The sequence below is a fragment of the Fusarium flagelliforme genome (genome assembly GCF_020744385.1).
Source record: "Fusarium flagelliforme strain FIESC 12 MPI-CAGE-AA-0113 chromosome Unknown B0J16scaffold_3, whole genome shotgun sequence".
Lineage (NCBI taxonomy): Eukaryota > Fungi > Ascomycota > Sordariomycetes > Hypocreales > Nectriaceae > Fusarium > Fusarium flagelliforme.
In genome coordinates, this window is record NW_025763505.1 from 976308 (window position 1) to 996577 (window position 20270).

At 50.0% G+C, this 20270-nt stretch overlaps 6 protein-coding genes across 6 annotated transcripts; 4 read left to right on the forward strand and 2 right to left on the reverse strand.

The window, feature by feature from the left end:
• B0J16DRAFT_336908 (uncharacterized protein) lies at nucleotides 1-1363 on the reverse strand. Its single transcript, XM_046127289.1, has 2 exons — nucleotides 1187-1363; nucleotides 1-1128 (listed from the first exon to the last, which is right to left on the reverse strand). The coding sequence occupies exon 2, from the start codon at nucleotides 1089-1091 to the stop codon at nucleotides 243-245; it is 849 nt and encodes a 282-aa protein (XP_045984243.1). The 5' UTR covers nucleotides 1092-1128; nucleotides 1187-1363; the 3' UTR covers nucleotides 1-242.
• A 171-nt stretch (nucleotides 1364-1534) lies between these two features.
• B0J16DRAFT_336910 (putative xylanase 3) lies at nucleotides 1535-3048 on the forward strand. The gene has a single exon (XM_046127290.1). The coding sequence runs from the start codon at nucleotides 1832-1834 to the stop codon at nucleotides 2996-2998; it is 1167 nt and encodes a 388-aa protein (XP_045984244.1). The 5' UTR covers nucleotides 1535-1831; the 3' UTR covers nucleotides 2999-3048.
• Nucleotides 3049-4598: 1550 nt separating this feature from the next.
• On the reverse strand, nucleotides 4599-6140 carry B0J16DRAFT_318000 (uncharacterized protein; the record flags this gene model as incomplete). The annotated part of the gene is made up of 3 exons (XM_046125411.1): nucleotides 4599-4936; nucleotides 4993-5707; nucleotides 5943-6140. The coding sequence occupies 3 exons, from the start codon at nucleotides 6138-6140 to the stop codon at nucleotides 4599-4601; spliced, it is 1251 nt and encodes a 416-aa protein (XP_045984245.1).
• A 5208-nt stretch (nucleotides 6141-11348) lies between these two features.
• B0J16DRAFT_265044 (uncharacterized protein) lies at nucleotides 11349-13562 on the forward strand (the record flags this gene model as incomplete). The annotated part of the gene is made up of 2 exons (XM_046123378.1): nucleotides 11349-11396; nucleotides 11457-13562. The coding sequence occupies 2 exons, from the start codon at nucleotides 11349-11351 to the stop codon at nucleotides 13560-13562; spliced, it is 2154 nt and encodes a 717-aa protein (XP_045984246.1).
• Nucleotides 13563-14876: 1314 nt separating this feature from the next.
• B0J16DRAFT_336917 (uncharacterized protein) lies at nucleotides 14877-15941 on the forward strand. Its single transcript, XM_046127291.1, has one exon. The coding sequence runs from the start codon at nucleotides 14940-14942 to the stop codon at nucleotides 15798-15800; it is 861 nt and encodes a 286-aa protein (XP_045984247.1). The 5' UTR covers nucleotides 14877-14939; the 3' UTR covers nucleotides 15801-15941.
• Nucleotides 15942-17052: 1111 nt separating this feature from the next.
• Nucleotides 17053-19459, forward strand: B0J16DRAFT_336921 (uncharacterized protein). Its single transcript, XM_046127293.1, has 5 exons — nucleotides 17053-17412; nucleotides 17849-17867; nucleotides 18007-18162; nucleotides 18218-18386; nucleotides 18440-19459. The coding sequence occupies exons 1-5, from the start codon at nucleotides 17395-17397 to the stop codon at nucleotides 19026-19028; spliced, it is 951 nt and encodes a 316-aa protein (XP_045984248.1). The 5' UTR covers nucleotides 17053-17394; the 3' UTR covers nucleotides 19029-19459.
• Nucleotides 19460-20270: the final 811 nt, after the last annotated feature.

A 20270-nucleotide genomic window follows, 5' to 3' on the forward strand; every position in this document is an offset into this window, starting at 1 on the left:
GTTGAGAGAATTTATTGGGTATATAATTTATAGGATCTGATCCCTCATCCTCTAGCCCTCGTAGGCCTATTCAATGCGCGAGGGCATATGTGCATCCAAAGTCATGATCTAGCACTACGTATCGAAGCCAACCCTCTCCCAGCCAAATCCAGAAACCGCCAACCAACTCCTACCAGTAAAAGAACGCCTCCCAGAGGTGCTGCCACCTTGTATGCGAAGATAAGAAAATGATGTTTCCCAAATCAGTCCCGCAGCCAAGCGCGACGCTTCTCCTCCTTGCGAGCTCGTCTCTTTTCCTTGAACTGCTTGAGCTCCGCCTTGGAAGGCTTCTTCCCCGAACGCTCAGCCTTCAAGCTGCGGCCGTCGTGGGCATTGGCGGCGGCCTCAACGTCGAAGAAGGCGTTCATCTGGCGCTTCGACTTGGCTTCGTCACTGTGGCGCTCGGGTCCTTCGCCAGCTGCTTGAAACTGTCCGGTAAAGCGGTTAAAAGTAGCTGTTGAGGCGTATATCTCGGCGGGATCGATGATACCAGCGGCTGTGGTTGCGTTCTGATCATCTTCGTTGCCCCCTTTGGCGTACCAAGCGTTCGGGTCGTAGTCGCCGTGGATGGCCGGGTTGTAACCTCCAGCTGCAGGTTTCTCTGATGCTGGAGGTTGAGGAATGCCTGGAGCAGTCGGTACGGCAGCAGGTACGGCAGCAGGTACGGCTGCGCTTGTGGCGACTCGGGGGTTGTCCCACTGAGACTGACCAGTGAAGCGATTTACGAAGAACCAAGCCTGGGTGTTGGGATCCCACTGACAATCCCAACCATCATCCTCCTGTTGCGGCGCAGGCTCGTTAGGCAGTGGCGGTCCAGAAGGTAAGGGCTCGCTAGGCAAAGGTGGTCCATCCGGAGTCGGCTCGTTGGGTAGAGGCGGCGCATCCTTATCGGCTTCATTGTTGTGGTCAGTTGGCGACTCAGAAGCCTCCCCAGATTCGCGACCAGAACTCTCCTCCCCAGATTCGGACGCGCCGTCGCGTTCAGGTGACTCTGGCTTCGGCGACTTGGTGACCGGTTCCTCTACGCCGGCGGAAGGCTTGGGCGATGACATGGCGAGTGTTGCGTTGGTGGTTGCGATGTTGAAAGGTCTATCATCCCAAAAATGAGTTTACGAAAATCGACAGTGTCATCGTGATACTTATGCACCTGAGGTTTGGATTTAGCAAAGCAAAGCAGAGCAGAGCGAATGATGTCTTTAGTATCCAGTTGATTGGATTCACTGGCAGCGATTCATTGGATAGCAAATATATGCTTCGCAATTTATCGAGAAATCGATAATCGTAACTTGACGATGATGGTTGGTTGAATAAAAAGAATTGCGACTGGATAACTCGGAATGATGAATCAGCTGCGCCTCTGACGCTGGTTGCATAATTTAGTCGACACTGCGCCGGACGAGTGGATGAAGCTAGTCACGTGAGGCTGCATGAAGCCGTCTTGCATGAACGACTGAGGACGAGGACATTCATATTCACTTCACTTCTATTGAAGAGAGTCAAACAGGCATTCACAATTGCAAGTTAAAGGCTAAAACTTTTTGCTGGACTCTGGAATTATACGGTTAAAGAGTCCGAGTGAATTACCAAGTCCCAACTATCGAACTTGAAGGATCCAATGTCATCTCACTTGAAGGCCTCCTATTGAGGCTAAGCAAGGCCTCGACCATTCTCTTTGCGCATAGACCTAACTAAGGAGCTCATAAGATATATTGGCAGCTCATCCTAATCAGTGAAAATGCTGCTCTTGTTGTCATGTTTCTTAATTCCATTGCTCTATGATTAACTCGCAGCCATGCCTTGGTCACTTCACTCTCTTTGTCTGCGGCTCATCGTGTTAGCGACTATCAGTCGTGTCTCATCAACATCAACAACTGACAATGACTGTGAATGTTATCTCACCAATGGCTCCAATTCTGCCTACTATTCACGACACAACTTCTATGACTTCCGAGACCTTGCAGAATATGCCAAAGTCCCAAGTCCTGTTAAGAATGCTTCCAGAAAAGCAGGTATAACGAGCGACTACTTTAAGAGTGACGCCTGGGATAACACATGGAGTATCCAAGACTGGAACAATCGTGGGAGCGGTGGTGTCAGTCTCTCTGGCGACGCAACTGTATTCATGGTCAACTCTCCAAACAATATCTACATCCAAGAAAACGACGATGACGATGCAACTTCAGATACATTCCTCACCATGCGGACGATGCGGATGCCCGGTTTCCAGAGCGCCGCCGAGTTCGAATCCGTGTCAACGTATCACTACGTCTCCGTGCGGATGCTTGCTCGTGTCACCGGCAGCGCGGGTGCATGCATGGCTCTATTCACTTACCTAGAGGGTGATGAGCTAGCAGACGTGCAAGAGGCGGATATAGAGATCATGACCCGTGATGCGAAGAACCGTATTCAGTACACGAACCAGCCCTCATTCACAGAGGACGGTGATGAGGTTCCCAAGGCTACCCGCAACGCTACCTTGCCAAATGGTATTGAGTGGGATGACTGGGTTGTGCATCGACTAGATTGGACACCTGAACGATCTGTGTGGTATGTACAAGGGCAAGAAGTCGCCAGCATCGAGTTTCAGACGCCCAAAGATCCGGCACAGATCATTCTCAATGCGTGGAGTGACGGTGGTTCGTGGAGCGGTAATATGAGTCTTGGTGATGCAGCGTACATGCAGATCCAGTGGATTGAGATGGTGTACAATACTACCAAGGGCAATGAAGACAAGAGGAGTCTTGACAGGGAGGTATTGGAAAGTGATGTTGGACAAAAAGGTTCTCTCTTTCGTCGAGAGGATGGTGATGATGGGTGCAAGATCGTCTGTAGTATTGACGACGTAGACAAGGCTGGTGAGACTAAAGTGCTTTGGAAAAGTGCAGCGTCTCACATATTGGGGACGGGACGTTGGACCAGCGCAGCTGTTGTCCTTATGGTCATGATGGCTTTCTGGTAATAACTTAGTAGTAGTGTATATATGTATATATATATGTGTGTGTGTGTGTGTGGTTTCACCAGTTCGTTATGCCTAACAATGCACGTAATTACATATACCAAAAGCATTCGCCAAATACAATAAGGTGTATTCAAGGCAAAGAAACCCCATATCATTCCCGGGCTTATCCCCATGAACCTCTTTGGTCAAGGTCAACCTCCGCAGCTACCAATAACTGAACCCAAAGGACATAACCGTTTTCACCCGCAATTCCCCAAACTTTCTCTCAAACTTATTAAAACAAACTCACGCCGTCCGTCGATCTTCGTCCATATCAGATCCCGAGCTAGTCCCACTGATTCTCTCGCATCCGCACCGACCCGCCCAATCTCACATCTATGCTCTAGCCCCAACACTCGACCGCAACCGTGAAGAAGCTATTGATAAAACTTACATAACGCATAATAGAAGTCGTGGAAAGCCGGAATTGCGCCAAGATTCAGTGGAAGTCTGGACAGAAACTATGGGGTTTAATGGAACCTGTTCACTGTTGCCTCTGTCGAAAATGAACCGGTCTTTTATGTCACCTATGGAATGATCTCGCTGTCCCACATTGTGACTTGCTTCTCCGGGGTATGTGTCAAGCTTCCTTGCTTTCGAGAATCCTCACGGGGAACCGGGCAAAGGTCCGTGTCCATGTTTCCGGGGTAAAACTTGGTTCGACGTCTGACTCGCAAGAAGGGTCGGCAAAGGGAATGGTCAAATGGCTCGGGAACGATGTATGTTGTAAATATGGTATTCGATGCGTGCTATGTACGAAGCCACATCACAATGTGTCTTTAATTCCGTCAATAGCTGCGTTCGCTATACTGAATTCCTTCAAGAAACCAACATCGCTTTCAACAGACTCTGGGTCTGATCACTAAACTTTTAGTAAATCCTTCAACCAATATTTCTTAGTTTTGAAGCAAAGCAAAAACCACCATCATATGACATTCCTATTCTTTAAATTCCTTGTACTCCATTGCCCCTGATATCTGTTTGAAACGAGCAGGCATATATCGGTTCTCGAATGACATGTCGCTGACTTTCGTAAGAAGCAATGATTAAGTGCTTTTATATAGTATTGCTGAAACTCCTCAACATAAGGAGCTCTATATCGAATATCTCTGTCCTGAATTATAGTCGTAAAGTCCGTCGACAGGTCTTGCCTTCGGAAGGGTATCATGATTTTTGACCATTTGCAACATATCTCCACGCTGCATAATGATGTGCTGAAGTTCGGCCTAAGGGGGGGCCTGTTGTCCAAGTCGGTTGCGGTGGGATATATCTATCACACATCCCGCAGAAGAACCAACAAGTCAGTCGCGGCGAGATTGCCTTTCAATCAAGTGCGAGCGTTAAGTGTTTTTGTCTTCTTGTAGCATGCCTATGGTGTGCCGATTTCTGAAAAACGTGGAATCTTTCAATCCCACAAGAATCCTGGCCAACCATGGATCTCTTGACTTGGACGAGAGCTGGTAGGAGGACCGGACCTCCTACTTCGTCAGCTCTGCAGGCGCCTGTCGATGAATGGACCCTCTGGAGGACTAATTCCAGAGGTTGTTTTCGAGTTACAATTTCACCTCATGTTGGCTTGTTCAAACTGAAATTGCTGTCCGTTGGGGAACGCCATGCTAGCACTCAATCCGAAAGGGTCCCAATCCAGGCCGTTCTGGTCCAACAACTGGGTCATCGACGGATACTGCGAGTGTGTAGTCTGGGGCTGCTGTTGCTGCTGCTGCTGCTGAACGGGCTCGTGAGATGGTGTCATTTGATGACCAGGACCGCTGGAGGCAGGCGACATCATCATAGGCTGTTGGTTCTCGCCGTTGTAGCCAGATGGATATCCTCCATGGCCAGCGGGAGTTTCCATTTCGGGCTCATCAATCATATCTGCTTGAGCATCGTATTCTTGCTCTGTAGGTAAAGGGTTAGAATATACTGCGAATAAAAGTATGGGCATAATAACTTACCAAGCTGCTCAATATGGTTCTGGAAAGCAGGGGTAGGGTAGTAAGAAGCTCCGGATCCACCTTGTCCCCGGCCACCATTCTGCATCATTGACGGTCGAGGGGCCTGTGTATTCTGAGGCATTTGCTGCTGCTGTGGTTGCTGCGGCTGTTGAGGCATCTGCTGTCGTGACATGCTTGTCATCGAGCCGCGCATCGACATGTTATCTGAGGCGGCAGGGGAGAAGGCGGAACCTGTGTTGCTAGGAGAGTTCGAGTGGGACGATGGTGTCGGACGGTTCTTAGGTGAGGTAGCACTCGAATGAGGTTGAAGCGGAGGTGGCAGCACAGGGACAGGCTCAGCCTTGGGAGCGATATTCGAGTTCGATCGACGAGACTGGTGGTGTCGGTTCATAATAGCACGCTGGATTGGGGGCGGCTGAACGATGTTCTGGGGCATGTGAGTTGGACCCAGGTTGGGGCTGCCAGTCTTTGCACGAAGTTCGGCCTGAACATCGATTCCCTTCTCAAGAAGAATACGCTCCAGCAGCGAGTTCTTGTATCGAAGCATCAAGCACTCGTCGGCGGCGGTGCGGTGAGCCGCCTGGAGGTTATGGAGGTTGGACTCATGGACGCGGATGGTCTCTTCGAGCTGCTTTATGTACTCAGTTCGACGTTCACGGAAGGCAGCTTGAGCCTGTCGGTTCCTTTGCTTTCGCTCTTCGGAAGTCGCATAGATCTTGACATTGCCTGTTAGTAGCTATTCTAAATGATCTTGTATATGAGATTGTGATGTCTCAGTTGTCAAGAGATGAGTGAGATTCGAGGGAGCGGGGAAGACGCAACGTCAAGGTGATCTGCCTTGGCGCCATCGTGCTGTGTTATTGTTCCTGATAGGAAACCTTGCTCGCGGATGATAGAAGCATGATATGGTAGACGGTGTAAGTGAGATATGAAACCGAGTCAAGACTTACAGGCTTGCGGCCGCCCTTCCTCTTGGGCTGCTGAGGCTCTTGGGTGGCATTGGCAGCAGAGGGTATCGCAGGGTGATGATCGCCTTCAGGGCTTGAGCCAACGAGAGAGTCGGTCTCGTCCCGAGGATGACCGTTTAGGCCATTGAGATGATTGTTGTTGTTTTGGTGTTGCGCAGGATCCGCCTTATCGATTGACATCTTGTCTGCCATTACCCAGACCGGGCTACTAGACGATTTGCCGCGCAGCGGCAAACGCCCCAGAAACGCAAAACGGGAATTCTGTTACGTGACGAAGACGGGTGGAACGTCGAGTCGACGGGCGTAAAGAATCAAGACAGGCAAGTGTGCGCCCGTTGGGTTTTTTCTTTGCGGTTGCGGGCGTAATGACAGCGGGCGCAAGAGATAGCAAATGCAGCCCGGATTGGGGGTCGTACGGGGGTCAGCACTGCTGAGGTGCTGAGAAGAGCCAGAGACAACGCTTGGCTATCAAAGATAGTATGGATGTGATGTGATGTGAAAGGACACTGATACGCGTCTAACAAGCGGCTATCCTATCAGTGTCGCAGGGTCTTTGCAAAACAAACGTAAGAAATTCTACGAAGAGATAAAAGACGGGCTGTAATTCGCGTCGATTTCTTGGGGGGGACGGTTGCGATAACAGAGAAGGGGATCACTCACGCCGCAAGGGAATACGGTTTTATGTAATGTAAATTGGCAGGAGGGGGCTGCCCAGGACGCTCCTTCTTTTCTGCAAAGACTCGAGGGCCAAAACCCTTGAGCCAATTAAAACCTCGTATCCGGGACTGAAGTGGGTATCATACGGGCTGTGGAGCACAGGAGACAGCGGCACCACCCACTAAAAAAAACCAGTCCACCACCGGACTCCTCCATCTTTGACCTTAATTCTTCATCAACGGGATTCGACAAGCCAAAAACAAATGCACGGGCCTCGATGTGATTTCTTTTAATCCTCCAAATGAGGGATAAAACGCAGCGGCAATCGATCAATCAATCTTCGACGAGCATCGTTTTGGTTGCCTTCTAGGTAATGTAGGGGATGGAAGGGCTTACAATAGCACGACACCATTCAGCCCACTCACTCTCACTTCAGTCTGGTCTGCCTGCACTCTTGCACTTGCAGCCATGCATGCCCTGGTCTGGCACTTTCACATCCCACTCGCTCAACCTTGGAACTAGGCTCTTTTCTCACCCATCCTTTCGCCCATCACACTCCAGCTGAGCCCACGCAAGATAAGACCAAGCCCGAGTAAAAGTGAGACAGTGGGATTCCAGAGGATATTTCAACTGATAAGCAGTCTATGACCTCGCTGATATTCGAGATCTACCGATAAACGTACAAACCCATGGTTTCCTGTCGCTATCATATCAGTAAAAAGCACTGACTGAACGATCATTTCCATCGTGTGGCTCCTTCATCACTCGGCCGCCGGACCACTCTCTTTTCTGTTGGTTGAACTGATCGGCAGCTGTAACATCGGAGCCCCCGCTTTCGCTCCCCTCTCACTCTCACTCTCTCACCGGAAATACTTCAATTGTCAACAAGAGACAACAAGGGCGGTTTGGTGGTTGAACGGTGCGCCTTGGTGGCGTAGGGCGCCAGGAAGCGTTGCTCGTCTACTTTGACAGACAGCCCTCGAGTCCTGCATCCGTTATCTCGCCAATCATGATGTTTTGTTGAAATTTTCAACGCTTGCCGCAATCTCTCAAAGTTCTCTTTGCCGATGAAATCTGCAAAGTCTGAATTTTAGAGCTTAACGGTACCGTTACGTCTCATTGTGCCAGGCTGTCAGCACGCTGAGCACGCACTTGGCTTCGTCATTTCGCGGTTGATCATCCTTTCATGCTTAATTACTACGTAGTACACCGGTTCTTCTGACTCTCACCCTGGCGGTTCTAGAAAACTCAGAGAACGACCCATGCGAGTTCCAGCGACCGGGGTTCATCTACGAGTCCCGCTATTGACCCCAACCTCTCCAGTCTTCTCTTACAACTGTCTGTTGATGGAGGATTGTGAGGCTGTTGTGAATTTTTCAGCTCTTGTGGTCACCTGGTTCAGGTCGTCCTCACATCTGTAACGCCGCTGGCTTCATCGCACATAAATCCGAACCCCGTAGAGCCCGGTTGGCAGGCTTCTCGTGATGAAGTTTGGCTTACGACAGCAGGTCACCCAAGCACCTGTGGAGCAGCCAATACATGTGAATGTCCAATAGTGTACGTTTTCTGCTTAGCGCTTGTAGGATTCAAGATGTTTTGATCCTTGTTTTCTTCAGTCCTCCGAAACCTCCGGTTAGAGAGGATTATCCGCAGGCTTTAATCATCCTTGCAACAGCATGTGTTTCTACAACATGAATGGGCAGTACGTAGATTTGTGCAACGATGTCTACTTGTCCTACGGTTTGAAGACCATGTGGTCAAACAAGTCACCGGGTTGCACTGAATTGAAGTTTGTGCCAAAGAATCAGGGCTGTCAAAGTATTCCGGATGTCTGGGTTTCGTCTCTTAGACCAGACTACGATACTGACTTGTGTAACCCAAACGCAAACCATACACTCGACTGACGAAGGTATGTATAGGCACTGGATACTCTTGTGCCATAGTACTTCTTATTGCCTATTCAGATAAGCGAGACAACCTTCCATTGCATATCAATTAAATAATTTGGGTGCTCATCACTCTGACAGAGCACATTGCTTAGCGTATGGGAATGACGGCATATGGCAGCATCCCAGCATCACATCCCCGTACAAAGTTGATCAACCGGGTTGCCTTTCAAGAATCTCCTGTGTTTCGTTGTGTTATTGGCGATGATCACTCTTTCGAATTGCCGGTGTTAACTAGGCAGTCGGCAAGTAAACTTAATACTCAACGTCCTGTTTCATGTAAGTTACCGACGGATCCAGAAACGACGACGCTGAGGCCACAACCAAAGTCCGCTATCCATCTTGGGAAGCTCAATAGTCCTAAACAATAATAGCTCAAGCCCATAATGTGTTACGATTATGGTGATGATACATCACAGCTTTTCCTAGGTCTTATTAGACGCCATGAGTCGCAACTATGGATAACGATCCTAGTCCACCGTCCCTCTAGGATCAGACGTGCATACGGTAGCCCCCAGACGTGCAACAGTGGAGTCTCACATGATGGAAAGCATTGGCTTCCATGTGTGATTCCAGAAACATACTTTGAAAACTCTGCTGGTGGTTCAATTCATTTCCTTGGGTGCATGCATAGCTTGTTTGATCGGAGCCACAGATCTAACTAGGGGACTCGTCTCCAGTCTGGATATCCTCTTTTCGGGTAGGCGAGCAAATATTAGCTTTGACGGTGGGTTCAGGAGGTCAAGATTTTGATTGCTGCCATTACCCCAGATCTCCCGCTTTTTGTGGGATTGTCAGTTGATGGCAATATGGTTAGGTTGATCTTGATTTGATCTCGAGAGTTAATGCTTTGGACTGATGTTTCCGGCTGATGCTTTGGTTACTGGTATCTACAGCTTTCTTGGCATGCCAGCGCAATATAAACCACTCTTTCAAGCAGGAGTACCTAGCAAGGAAGAATACGCGTATCATAAGCATAATCTTAACATCCTTGATCGCAAGCACGCACCATTCGTTAATATTGAAAGAGTGTCAACTACGCCCTATCGCTTTTGATGGACCGGTTAAGATTTCATGGCCAGGCACACAAAAAGCATCCCTGCTTTCACCAACGAGCGAGGATCTGCCAAGTAGGGCCAAAGGAAGGCGGTTCGTCTCGCTTGGCCTAGCGAACCCGCTTGACCTGCATCTCCCGAACTGCGCCGGTCTCCTGTTGTAACTTGGTTGGGCCTTAGCTTCCGCCCTTGGTCGACAACTTGAGGGTCATGTTTGTGACGTTGATTTCAAGGTAATGATGGCCTTCAGGGTTGGTATGTAAAACAATTCGTCAATTGCCGGCATCAAGACTTGTCTCACTGACAGCTCATCTTCACGATGGTAGGCCTATTGCGTGAGAACAGGCATCTTCTGGAGCACTATATGTGTTGTCGTGCTAACGTGATCTCATGCCCAGATGCCCAGGGCAATCACCGTAGCCAAGCCACCCTAGCATCGGTTGAATCTGCCGAAACTTTGGCTCACCTTCTTCACCGAAAGAGACGGAAAACCCTATCCCCTCAGCTGACGACCATTGAATTGACTAGGCTTGCGCCTTGGGTAGCTTATGACACCAAGATGGAAGTGGTTGCGCCATGGTTGCTATTGTAGGGTCTCGGAGCTCAGGCTATTGTTATCGGACTGGGGGTTGTTTCTGGAAATTTTCTAGCGCGTCTTGGGTCGGAGGCTTGCAGCAGTAACCTGGTCTTGTCCTGTAAGGTCCCCGAAGGGATCCTCAGCCCATATCGACATTCTTACCGCGGCATGATCTGAGTCCATTCGGTCTCGATCTTGCGTCGATCATATCGGGTAAGTAGCCGGAACTGATATATGGTACAGTAAGTGCTGGAATCCTCAGGATTCAGCCCACATGCTACGTACACATGGGCTTCCTCTATGGGACTCAGGTACGCAGGCAAGAGATTGAAAGTCACGTATTCGGTGGTGAGATGCTGCTGTTGAATGGAGCTTTTCGATCATGGCACCTCACTTCCTGTCGATTTGCCTCATTACTGGAGGCTTGAGCTTTCTCTCGTTCCCCAATCCGGCACAGGAAAATGGATGTGGAATGTTGTGAAGTCCTCGCCATTCTCTCTGCTCGTGACCAAGACTCCAACATCTGACCATAACTCTATACGTCAGACGTTCGTGATTCAGTATTGTCAGTTCTATGATGATACCATCAGTAACTCCATGTGCGCTCACAGTGGCCCAGCGCATTAAGTTTGATATTCGTTTGTCACATTTAAACTTACAACCAACGGGTTTCAACATACGTATCTGCCAACGCTTTCTTCAAGTTGCGAAACGGGCGGAGTTGCCTTATGTTTGACCAAACATGACCTTTCAAAGCACTCAAGATGGAAATCTTATGACAAGTATCTATCTATCGATGAAATGGGTAGAAGAATCGCTAATTGAACTGACGAGATGGATAAATTGATATCTGGTCGACACTCTTTAATGCCACAGGGTAGGCAACGACGAGACACAGTGCTCAAGACCACGCACCGTATTCAACACTGTAGCCGCAGCCTCACCCGCTGGTTGTTATGGAGCTTGGACCATGTAAACAAAGCAATTGAGCCCCACCAGTAACAATGTTGGATTCTACGCGCCAGAACAGGATTTGACATCATACCAGAGACATCAACTTACGAGGATCGCAACCCTTAATCGTTGAAATTAATTGCTCAAAGCTTGCATAACTTCATCGAGTCCTGATCACATACCTACATTATTAAACACAATGTCACCCCCGCGCCGTAGGTCGGCCCGGCTGGCATCCTCTACCAAGGTAAGCCTCACGATGGCATCACTCCTGTTTGAGGAAAACCATCTGACAATTTTTTTGTAGACTAAACCGGCAGCGCCTACTTTGGCGGCCGTCACTGAAGATGTCGAATCACCTCAACGACTCCCACAACTCAAGAACAAAAGAAATGTTGTTCCATCTTCGCCGGCCCCTGCGCCTTCCACACCAGCTTCATCGGCCATGAAGCCTCCTCACGAGGAAATGCATCCAAGCAAAGCGCATCACACCATGGGTGAACCCTCCTCTGCCATGAGACTCGGATTCACAGATATCAAGGACACCAAGGGTCCTGGCGCCCAACCCGACACGCCATCAAAGATAGGGGTACCCGCATCCGATTTCACGTTCCGATTTACGCGCGATACTACAGACACTGGTCTCAGCGGCGATGCGCAGCGAATGATGGTAGAACTTCGAGAGCAGGCGGCCAAGATAAAGGTGGACCTCATGGCTCAGCGCGAGGCGGATGGATCTGACAATGATGGTCGCAAGATCGCCAAACCGAAGGGCAAATCGGATCGCTACAGCGCGGCGCATATGGCCGAGTTCAAGAAGATGGACTCTATCGAGAATCATCCTTCTGCCTGGAGAGCTCAGAACGGACGATTCAAGCCTGTTGTCCAGTCGCTCAAGCGAACACCCTCAAAGGCTAACCTGGATACCACACCAACTTCATCTCCTGACAAGTCAGGGCTGAAGCGTTCACCCTCAAAGGCTGAACTGGATGTTCCTACTCCTGCGACACCTCGTGTCACACAAAGTCTCAAGCGCAAATCCTCTCGAGCCAATCTTGATGAGTACCAACAATCGCCCTCTCCGAAGAAGTCTACTATGCCTCCTTCTGGTATTCCCATGGCTCTTCCCACATCTGCCAAGAAGACACAGTTGTTCCCTAACACACAGCAACGCGTGACTTCAAAGCGAGTTAAGCAGCGAGAGGACGACGACGCGTCAACAAACCGACCTGTCTCACGCGATGACAGCTCGATCCCTCGGCCTAAGTCCAGCGGAAATGGTGCAACCAAGTTGCCTGCCTCAAAACCAAGCTTCTCGCGGCTCATGAGCCCCACGAAGGCCTCTCTTGCTCATTCGGGCAAGCCAACCATTTCTCTGGTCAAATCCCCCTCGAAGCCTGACTTGAAGAGCGGTTTGCCCAAATCCACCAGCACCTCAAGCCTGCTTTCCCCCAGCAAACCAGCCACACCCAGAGCCCGTGTTCTTAGCTCAGGGCGTTTTGATAAGGTCAAATCGATCTTGCGAGGACACCGAACACCTTCTGGCAATGTCCAGACTGCTATTCCCCAGCCCACGACCTCTCAAACACCCGCCCCACCCAAGGCTGATAAAGATAAGGCTTTGCCTCCTGTTCCATTGACTACTCCTCGACGAAAGGTAACCAAGCATGTCGCGTTTACTCCTGAGGTCACCCGTGTCGCTTTCCAGCAAAACTCACCTTCTCCTTTGAAATCTTGCCTCAAGGCTCAACCGACACGGAGCCTGGAAGACGAACAGTTCCAAGGTATTGATGCAGCGCTTGCAGATACGGACTCAGGAGATGTGGTGTACCCCGATCTTAGTGGCTTCAGACCTCTCCCGGAACTCCCTGTCAAGCACAAGGAGACTCTACCTGCGGCACCTGCTTCTGTTCCTGGCAAATTCACATTCCGCAGCGATCACACTATCGAGTTTGGAGATGCTCCTGTGTTAGGCTTCGGAGGTTCTCCCGGCCAGTCCAGTATTCGTCAAGTACGACAGTCACTTAAGCCTGATGCGAAGATGCCCGGTAGCTTCCCTGGCCCTACCTCTCCTATCGGTCCCAACAAGGAGAACAGCCAGCCTGATACCGAGAAGACTATTTTCGGCGCACCTCACGGCATGTCTAATAAGAAGCGACACAGGACTAGCTGGGACGAAGAAGAAGCGGAGGAGAAGAAAGCAGAGCGCTCCGCCAAAAAGCGCAAGGCCGAGCACGTTCCTGAAGGCGAGGCTCTTCTTGCCCCTCGACTTGTTGGTGGTACTCCCAGTGCAAAGAAGGCGAAGACCGGTGGGCTCCCGCGTACGCCTGCTACCGCTAGCCCTATGAAAAAGCGTTCAGTTCTCAGTATGAGCCGGCTCAACATGCTTGCTCGACCCAAGAACCGAGCATAGCTTTCCAATACTATTGGTGTACTGTGAGAGTTCGAGTTTTGATTCTCGAAGTCTCACTCTTTTTAACAATGAATGCATAATACGACCTTTGCGTGTCTGTTGTATTCTGGAGATTGGTTGGAACAGGATGTGTGAGCGTTACTAGTTCTGACTATTAACATGTTGGTCACCTAAGTCTGTTTACAGCTACCCAGAGATGGACACAAGAAGCGAATGACGAAACACGCTTTGCTTTATGGAGTTTTGAGATTGTTTTTTTTAATGTGGCTTTGTTTATTTGATCATTTTGCAGAGCTGCTGGTATGCTGTTTTCACAGAAGGCAATGGATCCGGGTCAACTCATGGTTAGGGGGTTCAGGGGCGTAAAGGCAAAACAGACCATGTTATGAGAATCAAACATCAGATGAGGACAGTTCATCTTGCATTTGTAATTGTTTGTATTGTTTATGAATATAGGCACATATTCATGTCTAGACACATGACGTACCGTTTTATTATGTTGGCTTTTTGTGACACAGTGAATGCACCTTCCTCCCTGGGCCAAACTTGTACTTGCCATTCTACATCGGTGATTCCTTTCCCCCCCATGGATGTCAATATGTTTTCCTTCTTTCCTCACTTTACCTAGGACACGTCTTGAACGTTCAATATCTTATTAGAGACAGGCAAATGCCGACGTCCGTTTTGCCGAGTCTTCTCATCATTTACGCTCCTTTGTTAGCCGTCCTTAACATGATAATCAAAAGAACACCCTTTTCTTCATGCTTGAAACATGCCAAATCCTAACGAAACCAACATCTTCACCTGCACATTCTGCTTTCACGTTTCTCAAGGCCCGCCTCAGATCATCGGGCGCTCTGCACGCCTTGCCTGCACAGCCTGTCACGCCGCGCTTCTCAATCTCGCCATTTGCTGGGTCTGCGGCGAACTCATCTTCCGAGGTGACGAGTGTGTCAGCTTTGGCTGGTGCTTCTGGCACCGGGCGTGCTATGGATGTTTGTTATATGGGAGCAGAGCTATCTACTAGGGGTTGCGAGTAAAGGAGCTGTTCCAGGATGAGGAGCCAGAAGAGAGCGGAAGAGACGGATGTGGAGGGAAGGAAGTGAATGAAGTACCGCTTTGCGCTGCCTGTGTGGTCGAGGTCGAAATCGATGGAGTGAAGGAAGAAAGTGTGGCCATAAGAAGAGGCCTGAGGCGAGTTGAGAAAATGGATGGTGGACTGACGAGGAAGAGATGGGAGGCCAATCACAATAAGAGCAACTCAAAGGTAAGACACATTGACGTTCAACACAGAGCTTGACTTACAGGTCCCAGTATCCATCCGCGTGGCAACCGTCTATTCAACATACTGGAGATGGAGTCGCAGGTGATGAAGGCATGACTAGCAACTCCTCTAGCAACTTCCGAGATACTTCAAAATCAGTCATTTGGGTCGACATTTTCGATCCCATCAATGGACCCTCTTTCAAACCAAGCCCTCTGAAGCCGATACCTCTCTTCATGCAACGACCAGCCAGTCCTACACACGAACCGCGCCGCAGAGTACCTACTATCGACACACATCTACAAGCCCCCCCACTCTTGCGAAAGCCTCGTTCAGCTCCTGGATCAGCTTTCCCGTCAAGATCACATTCAGAGAGCCCGATATCGAACCCTCAAAGTGCGCGACAGTCCTCGCCATCCCCATCTATACTTACAGCCTCTCGATCCCCAATGCCACCTCGTGATTACGACATGAGACCGGCTCTCGAATCCCCAAAGAACTACAGCAAGGACAGTGAGCTTTCCGAATTGTTACACAAACAAGCGGTCAGCTGGGTCAGGGAGGAGCCCCTGAAACGACCTTCATCTCGACTTGCCCCGACCCGTCGCTCAGACATTAACCGTTCGGAAGCCAACACTTCAGTGTATCGAACGCTCCCTGAGTACCCGGACCAGGCACTGCGAACACCCTACCCGCTTCCGTTGTCAACAATTAGAACAGTCAGCCCTCTATCCTCGCAGCTCACATCACACTCGCAACGGGTGGTTCATGCCGCACCGCGGTCGTCAGAGTATCTGGATCGCTACCAGCCTGTTATGACAGGACCAACACAGAACCACGAGGTAAGAAAGCTGAGAAGGGTGGCAGGGAGTGTGAGCGAGGAAGGCCTTGCAAGGACGAGACCTGGAGAATCTGAGGGTAGTGATTGGGGTAAAGTTGGAACTGAGCTGAGACGGCTCTTTACGGGAAGGTAGATGAATGTTAGACGGCAGTATGTTATTAACGACCCCTGATACCTACTATGCAGGCATACTGCTGATGTGCTTATAAAACGAGGAGTGGTATTCTTGTGATAGCTTCAAATTTAGGTTTACTACACAGAAATTGGACTAGTGGCTCATGAGTAAACAATACGAACATTGTGTGAGCTTCCCTTCTCCCTGATCGATCGAGTACAGCGAAGAGAGCGAATTTTAGTTGGATGAGCCAATGAGAAGGTCGAAACCATCATCATGATCATCAGGACAGTCCCTGAGAGGTACGTAGTTATGAGAGCATGCAAATCGGTTCGGTATCGGAAGCGGACGTCCGAGGCACGTAGCCAAGCGAGGTCTGAGCTGGTACAGAGCAATGGAGCTTGTGTACCTAGAGGAGATTCACGGAATGCAATTGAGCTTGGTATTTAGACGTTGCTTTAAGCAGTGATATACGTTTTGAACGAGGTTCAACTGTCAACTGACAACGAGTTTGGTAAATTGACTCTGGTGACGACGGCACGATGATCGTCAAAGCCCGAGATGGTGACGTTGGAGGGGAATGAGATGGAGAATTCCACCAGCCAAACGAGCCCTAGCTAAGCTCTGGCGGGGTAAACGATAAATGGATGGCAGGTAAGTTGAGGGATACGATGAGGCATTGAACTCTCGTGAGCTAAGGTACATTTGCTGTTATCCTGTTTTTGAGTTTGTGGCAGCTATTTACTGGTAATTCTAATGGCTGGTGACTCTTGTCTATTACGATCTGATTTGTACGTTTAGAGGTATAGTAGTAGTAGCTGTATTAGCTGATTTCGTCATGAGGTTTGGACTGGAGCTCTCTCAAACATGGATGGAACCGCGGGGTCAATTTGTCTCTGCTAGGTCTAGTCTCTCTCAGCTCCTCTTTTTTTCATGTCCTCCCTGGCATCCATTCCATGCCCTAACTAAAGAGATTCCACTCACAAAAATGAAGGAAAATACCAAAATTCAATTATATCGGTTGCAAGCAAATGGCTTAAGCGAGGACTGGGTTCCCAATTCTAGCGTCAGCTGCGTCAGAGTTTCTTGAGTGTCCCACAGCGGCCAGTAGCAGTTGGTTGTGCGCTGTAAACGCCCAGCACAGTACCTTGTAAATAAGTACCTACCCGTTTTGAAGCAATTGAGTTGGTGAGAGAAGCAGTAAAAGAGACAAGAATCAAGACAAATAATTCATGTGATTGGAAATGTATTCGATCATCATTGGGCGTGGGCAAGAATTAGGTCTACAAGTCACACCAAACCGGAAAAAAAAATACCACCCTCAGATCAGAACCTTCATCCAGTGACTTTGACTCCAGTTCAGCCAGGAAATACCTAATACCTCCACTCGGACCTGACCTGACCTAGTCCTAACCTAACGTAACAATTTACCTTACCTTTCCCTTCTGCTTCCGTTCCGTTCTGCCCTCTCCCGTCTCCCCTCTACCAGGCAGAAAAACCACCCAAAGCTCTTCCTCTTACAAGGTCATGCGACCGTAGACCACTCTTCGTCGCCCTCAATTTGAATTAACGCCCCGGACGGAAGGCGATTAGCCCAAGGCGACGACCCAAGATGTCGGTTGTCACAAAGGTACGAAACACCATTTCATTAGCTATCGAGACTCGATTCGACTTTGTGCTTGGTCTTTTTTGTACTTGCTTCTGCGCTGCGGTTCAGTGCAGGTCCCAGGTGGAATTGGTGCTTGGGCTGCGCAGAGTTGGGAATGGGAATTTTGCTTCACAACGCCGTTAAACAGAGTCAAGTCTATTGAGACACTCGCTCTTGACGGCTTCAGCGATCGCATTGCCCTTCTCATCCTTATACGCTTCTGGTCCCTGCCGTCACCCCCCTCTGCCAGACCTCTTCCCTCTTGTCCGCGATCACAAAACCAGCCCCTCATTCCTGTTACCCGTCATCGCCCAGGTTGCTTGCCCTAACCTACCACGACAACATCCCCTCACGACAAAAACAAGCATAATGCGATAACCGCCAGCTACGCATACAGCAATGCTAACTTTACTACCAGAACCCTTTTGCCTACCTCGGTACGATTCCTCACATCCCCGCTTTCCCCGCGAGAAAAAGAAGAAAAAATCAATCAGCTAGATCGACTACTCGATGCTGCCCAACTTTGATTCAAACTCAATTACGATCACTCGTGCTGACATAGCGACTACCGTACAGGCAACGACAGTGACGGCGAGGAGAAGCCCGTCGTTCCTGTCAAGACCGTTGACAAGAACACTGCTCGCACTACTAAGCGCAATGTCGAGCCCCAAGCTCCCGTAAGGGCCGCCGGTGCTGGAGGAAACCGCCGTGGTCCCGGTGGTAACGAGGGTGGTGAGTTTTGTACCTTGGATATCGGTTCATGATCTAAATGCTGATTCCTGGGTAGCTTTCCAGGACCGTGGTGCTGGTGCCCGACGCAACCAGGGCCGATCCACTGAGGAGACTCCCCGTGATGGTGCCCGAGGCGGTGCTGGTGCCCGTGTCCGTGGCGGACGTGGTGCTAGACGCGCCCACGAGCGCGACGACCGACACCCCTCCAAGTTCGGTGGCCACGGGTATGCTTGACTCCAACCTTGCTGTGTCTTCTCATGTACTGACCGAACTATAGTGGCTCCGACAAGCAGGCTGCCCAGTCCTGGGGTGCTAACGAAGGCCAGGCTGAGCTTAAGGACGAGCAGGCCGGCGAGGCTATCGCTAAGGACGAGCAGAAGGACGCCGCTGCTGAGGAGGCTGCTGCCGCTGAGGCCGCCGCCGAAGAGGAGGCCGAGAAGCAAGTCTCTTACGAAGACTACCTCGCCCAGCAGGCTGAGAAGAAGGCCGCTCTTGAGTCTGGCCCCAAGGTCCGTGAGGCCAACGAAGGCAGCAAGCTCGACAAGAAGTGGGCCAACGCCAAGCCCCTCGAGAACGAGGAGGAGGAGTACTTTGCTCCCACCGGAGGCAAGGCCCAGCGCCAGCGAGAGCGCAAGGTCAAGCAGACCATCGACTTCGACCCCCGCTTCGTCGAGCCCGAGCGTACCCGTGGTGGTGCTCGCGGAGGCCGTGGCGGCCGTGGTGGTCGTGGCGGAGAGCGCGGTGGTGACCGTGGCCGTGGTGGTAACCGCGGTGGTCGCGGCGGCGCTCCTCAAGGAGCTGCTAAGGGCAACGCTGCTATCAACACCAACGACCAGTCTGCTTTCCCCAGCCTCGGCGGCAACTAGATTGCCCGGCCCATCGCCTGCCCGTCTCTCACCAGAGCGCGCCTATAAAGCCCCTTGTTTGCAACGTCTCATCGCATTCACGGGTCAACGTCATGTCCACAGCCTCCCTTTTTCCTTTTTTCCTCGTCACGATATAAGAAGGGGGGAGATGTCATATTCGTTGTTTTCGACAGGTTGAAATGAAAAAAATTAGTTGACCATTGGTTTTTGCCCTGTGCTGGATTCATCATGTCCCCGCTCAGGGAAAGTGCTGCGTGATATAGGGAGGATTTGAGCTCATTTCTCACTAGCTCTGCTGCACTCAGAAGTATTTCTGTCCTATAGGTCTTCTCAAAGGTTTCCGTACAAAATTCAATTGAAATGCTCTTATATCTTTGTTGTCCCTTGAGTGATGTCAGTCGAGATGAGTACCATGGGCCGAGACTAGCTTTTGCCAGTATTGAAACGCAAACAAACTTGCGGCATCTAACAGTTATTACCACTCGTATTCTAATTTGATTTATCGTGTCAGGCTGTATGTGTATATAAAATAACTTGGGCTGTCGTCGTCGTCGTCGTGCTGCTTGCCTGTCCCTCCCACCAGCCCCTTGAGAGCGTCACTCAATTATTTTATCGCGAATGAACCTGGGGGCTTCCTGTCAACTTTCAAATCTCTTTGTTCTAGTGTTCTAGTTGCTCAAACACCCAAAGTTCAATCTTCCAGGCCAAAATATGCTAGGGAAATATTATATGTGACGAAACAGCCACTTTACCAGGGTTACACAACTACAGAATTATGAGCCACAAGTACATCCTATAATACCAGAAAACACTTCCGTTGCATCTATGAGCTCGTAATATTGTTCTCAAGTCCAAATACTGTATTCGTGGTGTACGTACGGATGGTGGAAGGGATACCCCTGAATCGCCCTTTCAGCAAAAGCAGTCTTTGCAGTCTTTTGACGAAACACAACCCGATGAACCTCCAACAGCATGCATGTTCTTTAGAATCTTTCAAAGAATACCCTGAGTAGTTTGGATTGTTTCCCACTGGCTGCTGTGGCTCGTAGCTGGGCGATATCCTGCACCTTGTGGCTCCAAGTCAGCGTGGCTGCATTATGCATCTATTCGAAGCCACAGCTGCATTGTTTTAGCTTCTAAACCTCATTTTTTACAATTCTCACGATTTAAATCATCAAAATGAGCGTATATTTCATCTATCTCGGTCCTCCGGCGCTCAGGACTGCTGCACGAGACCTCTGG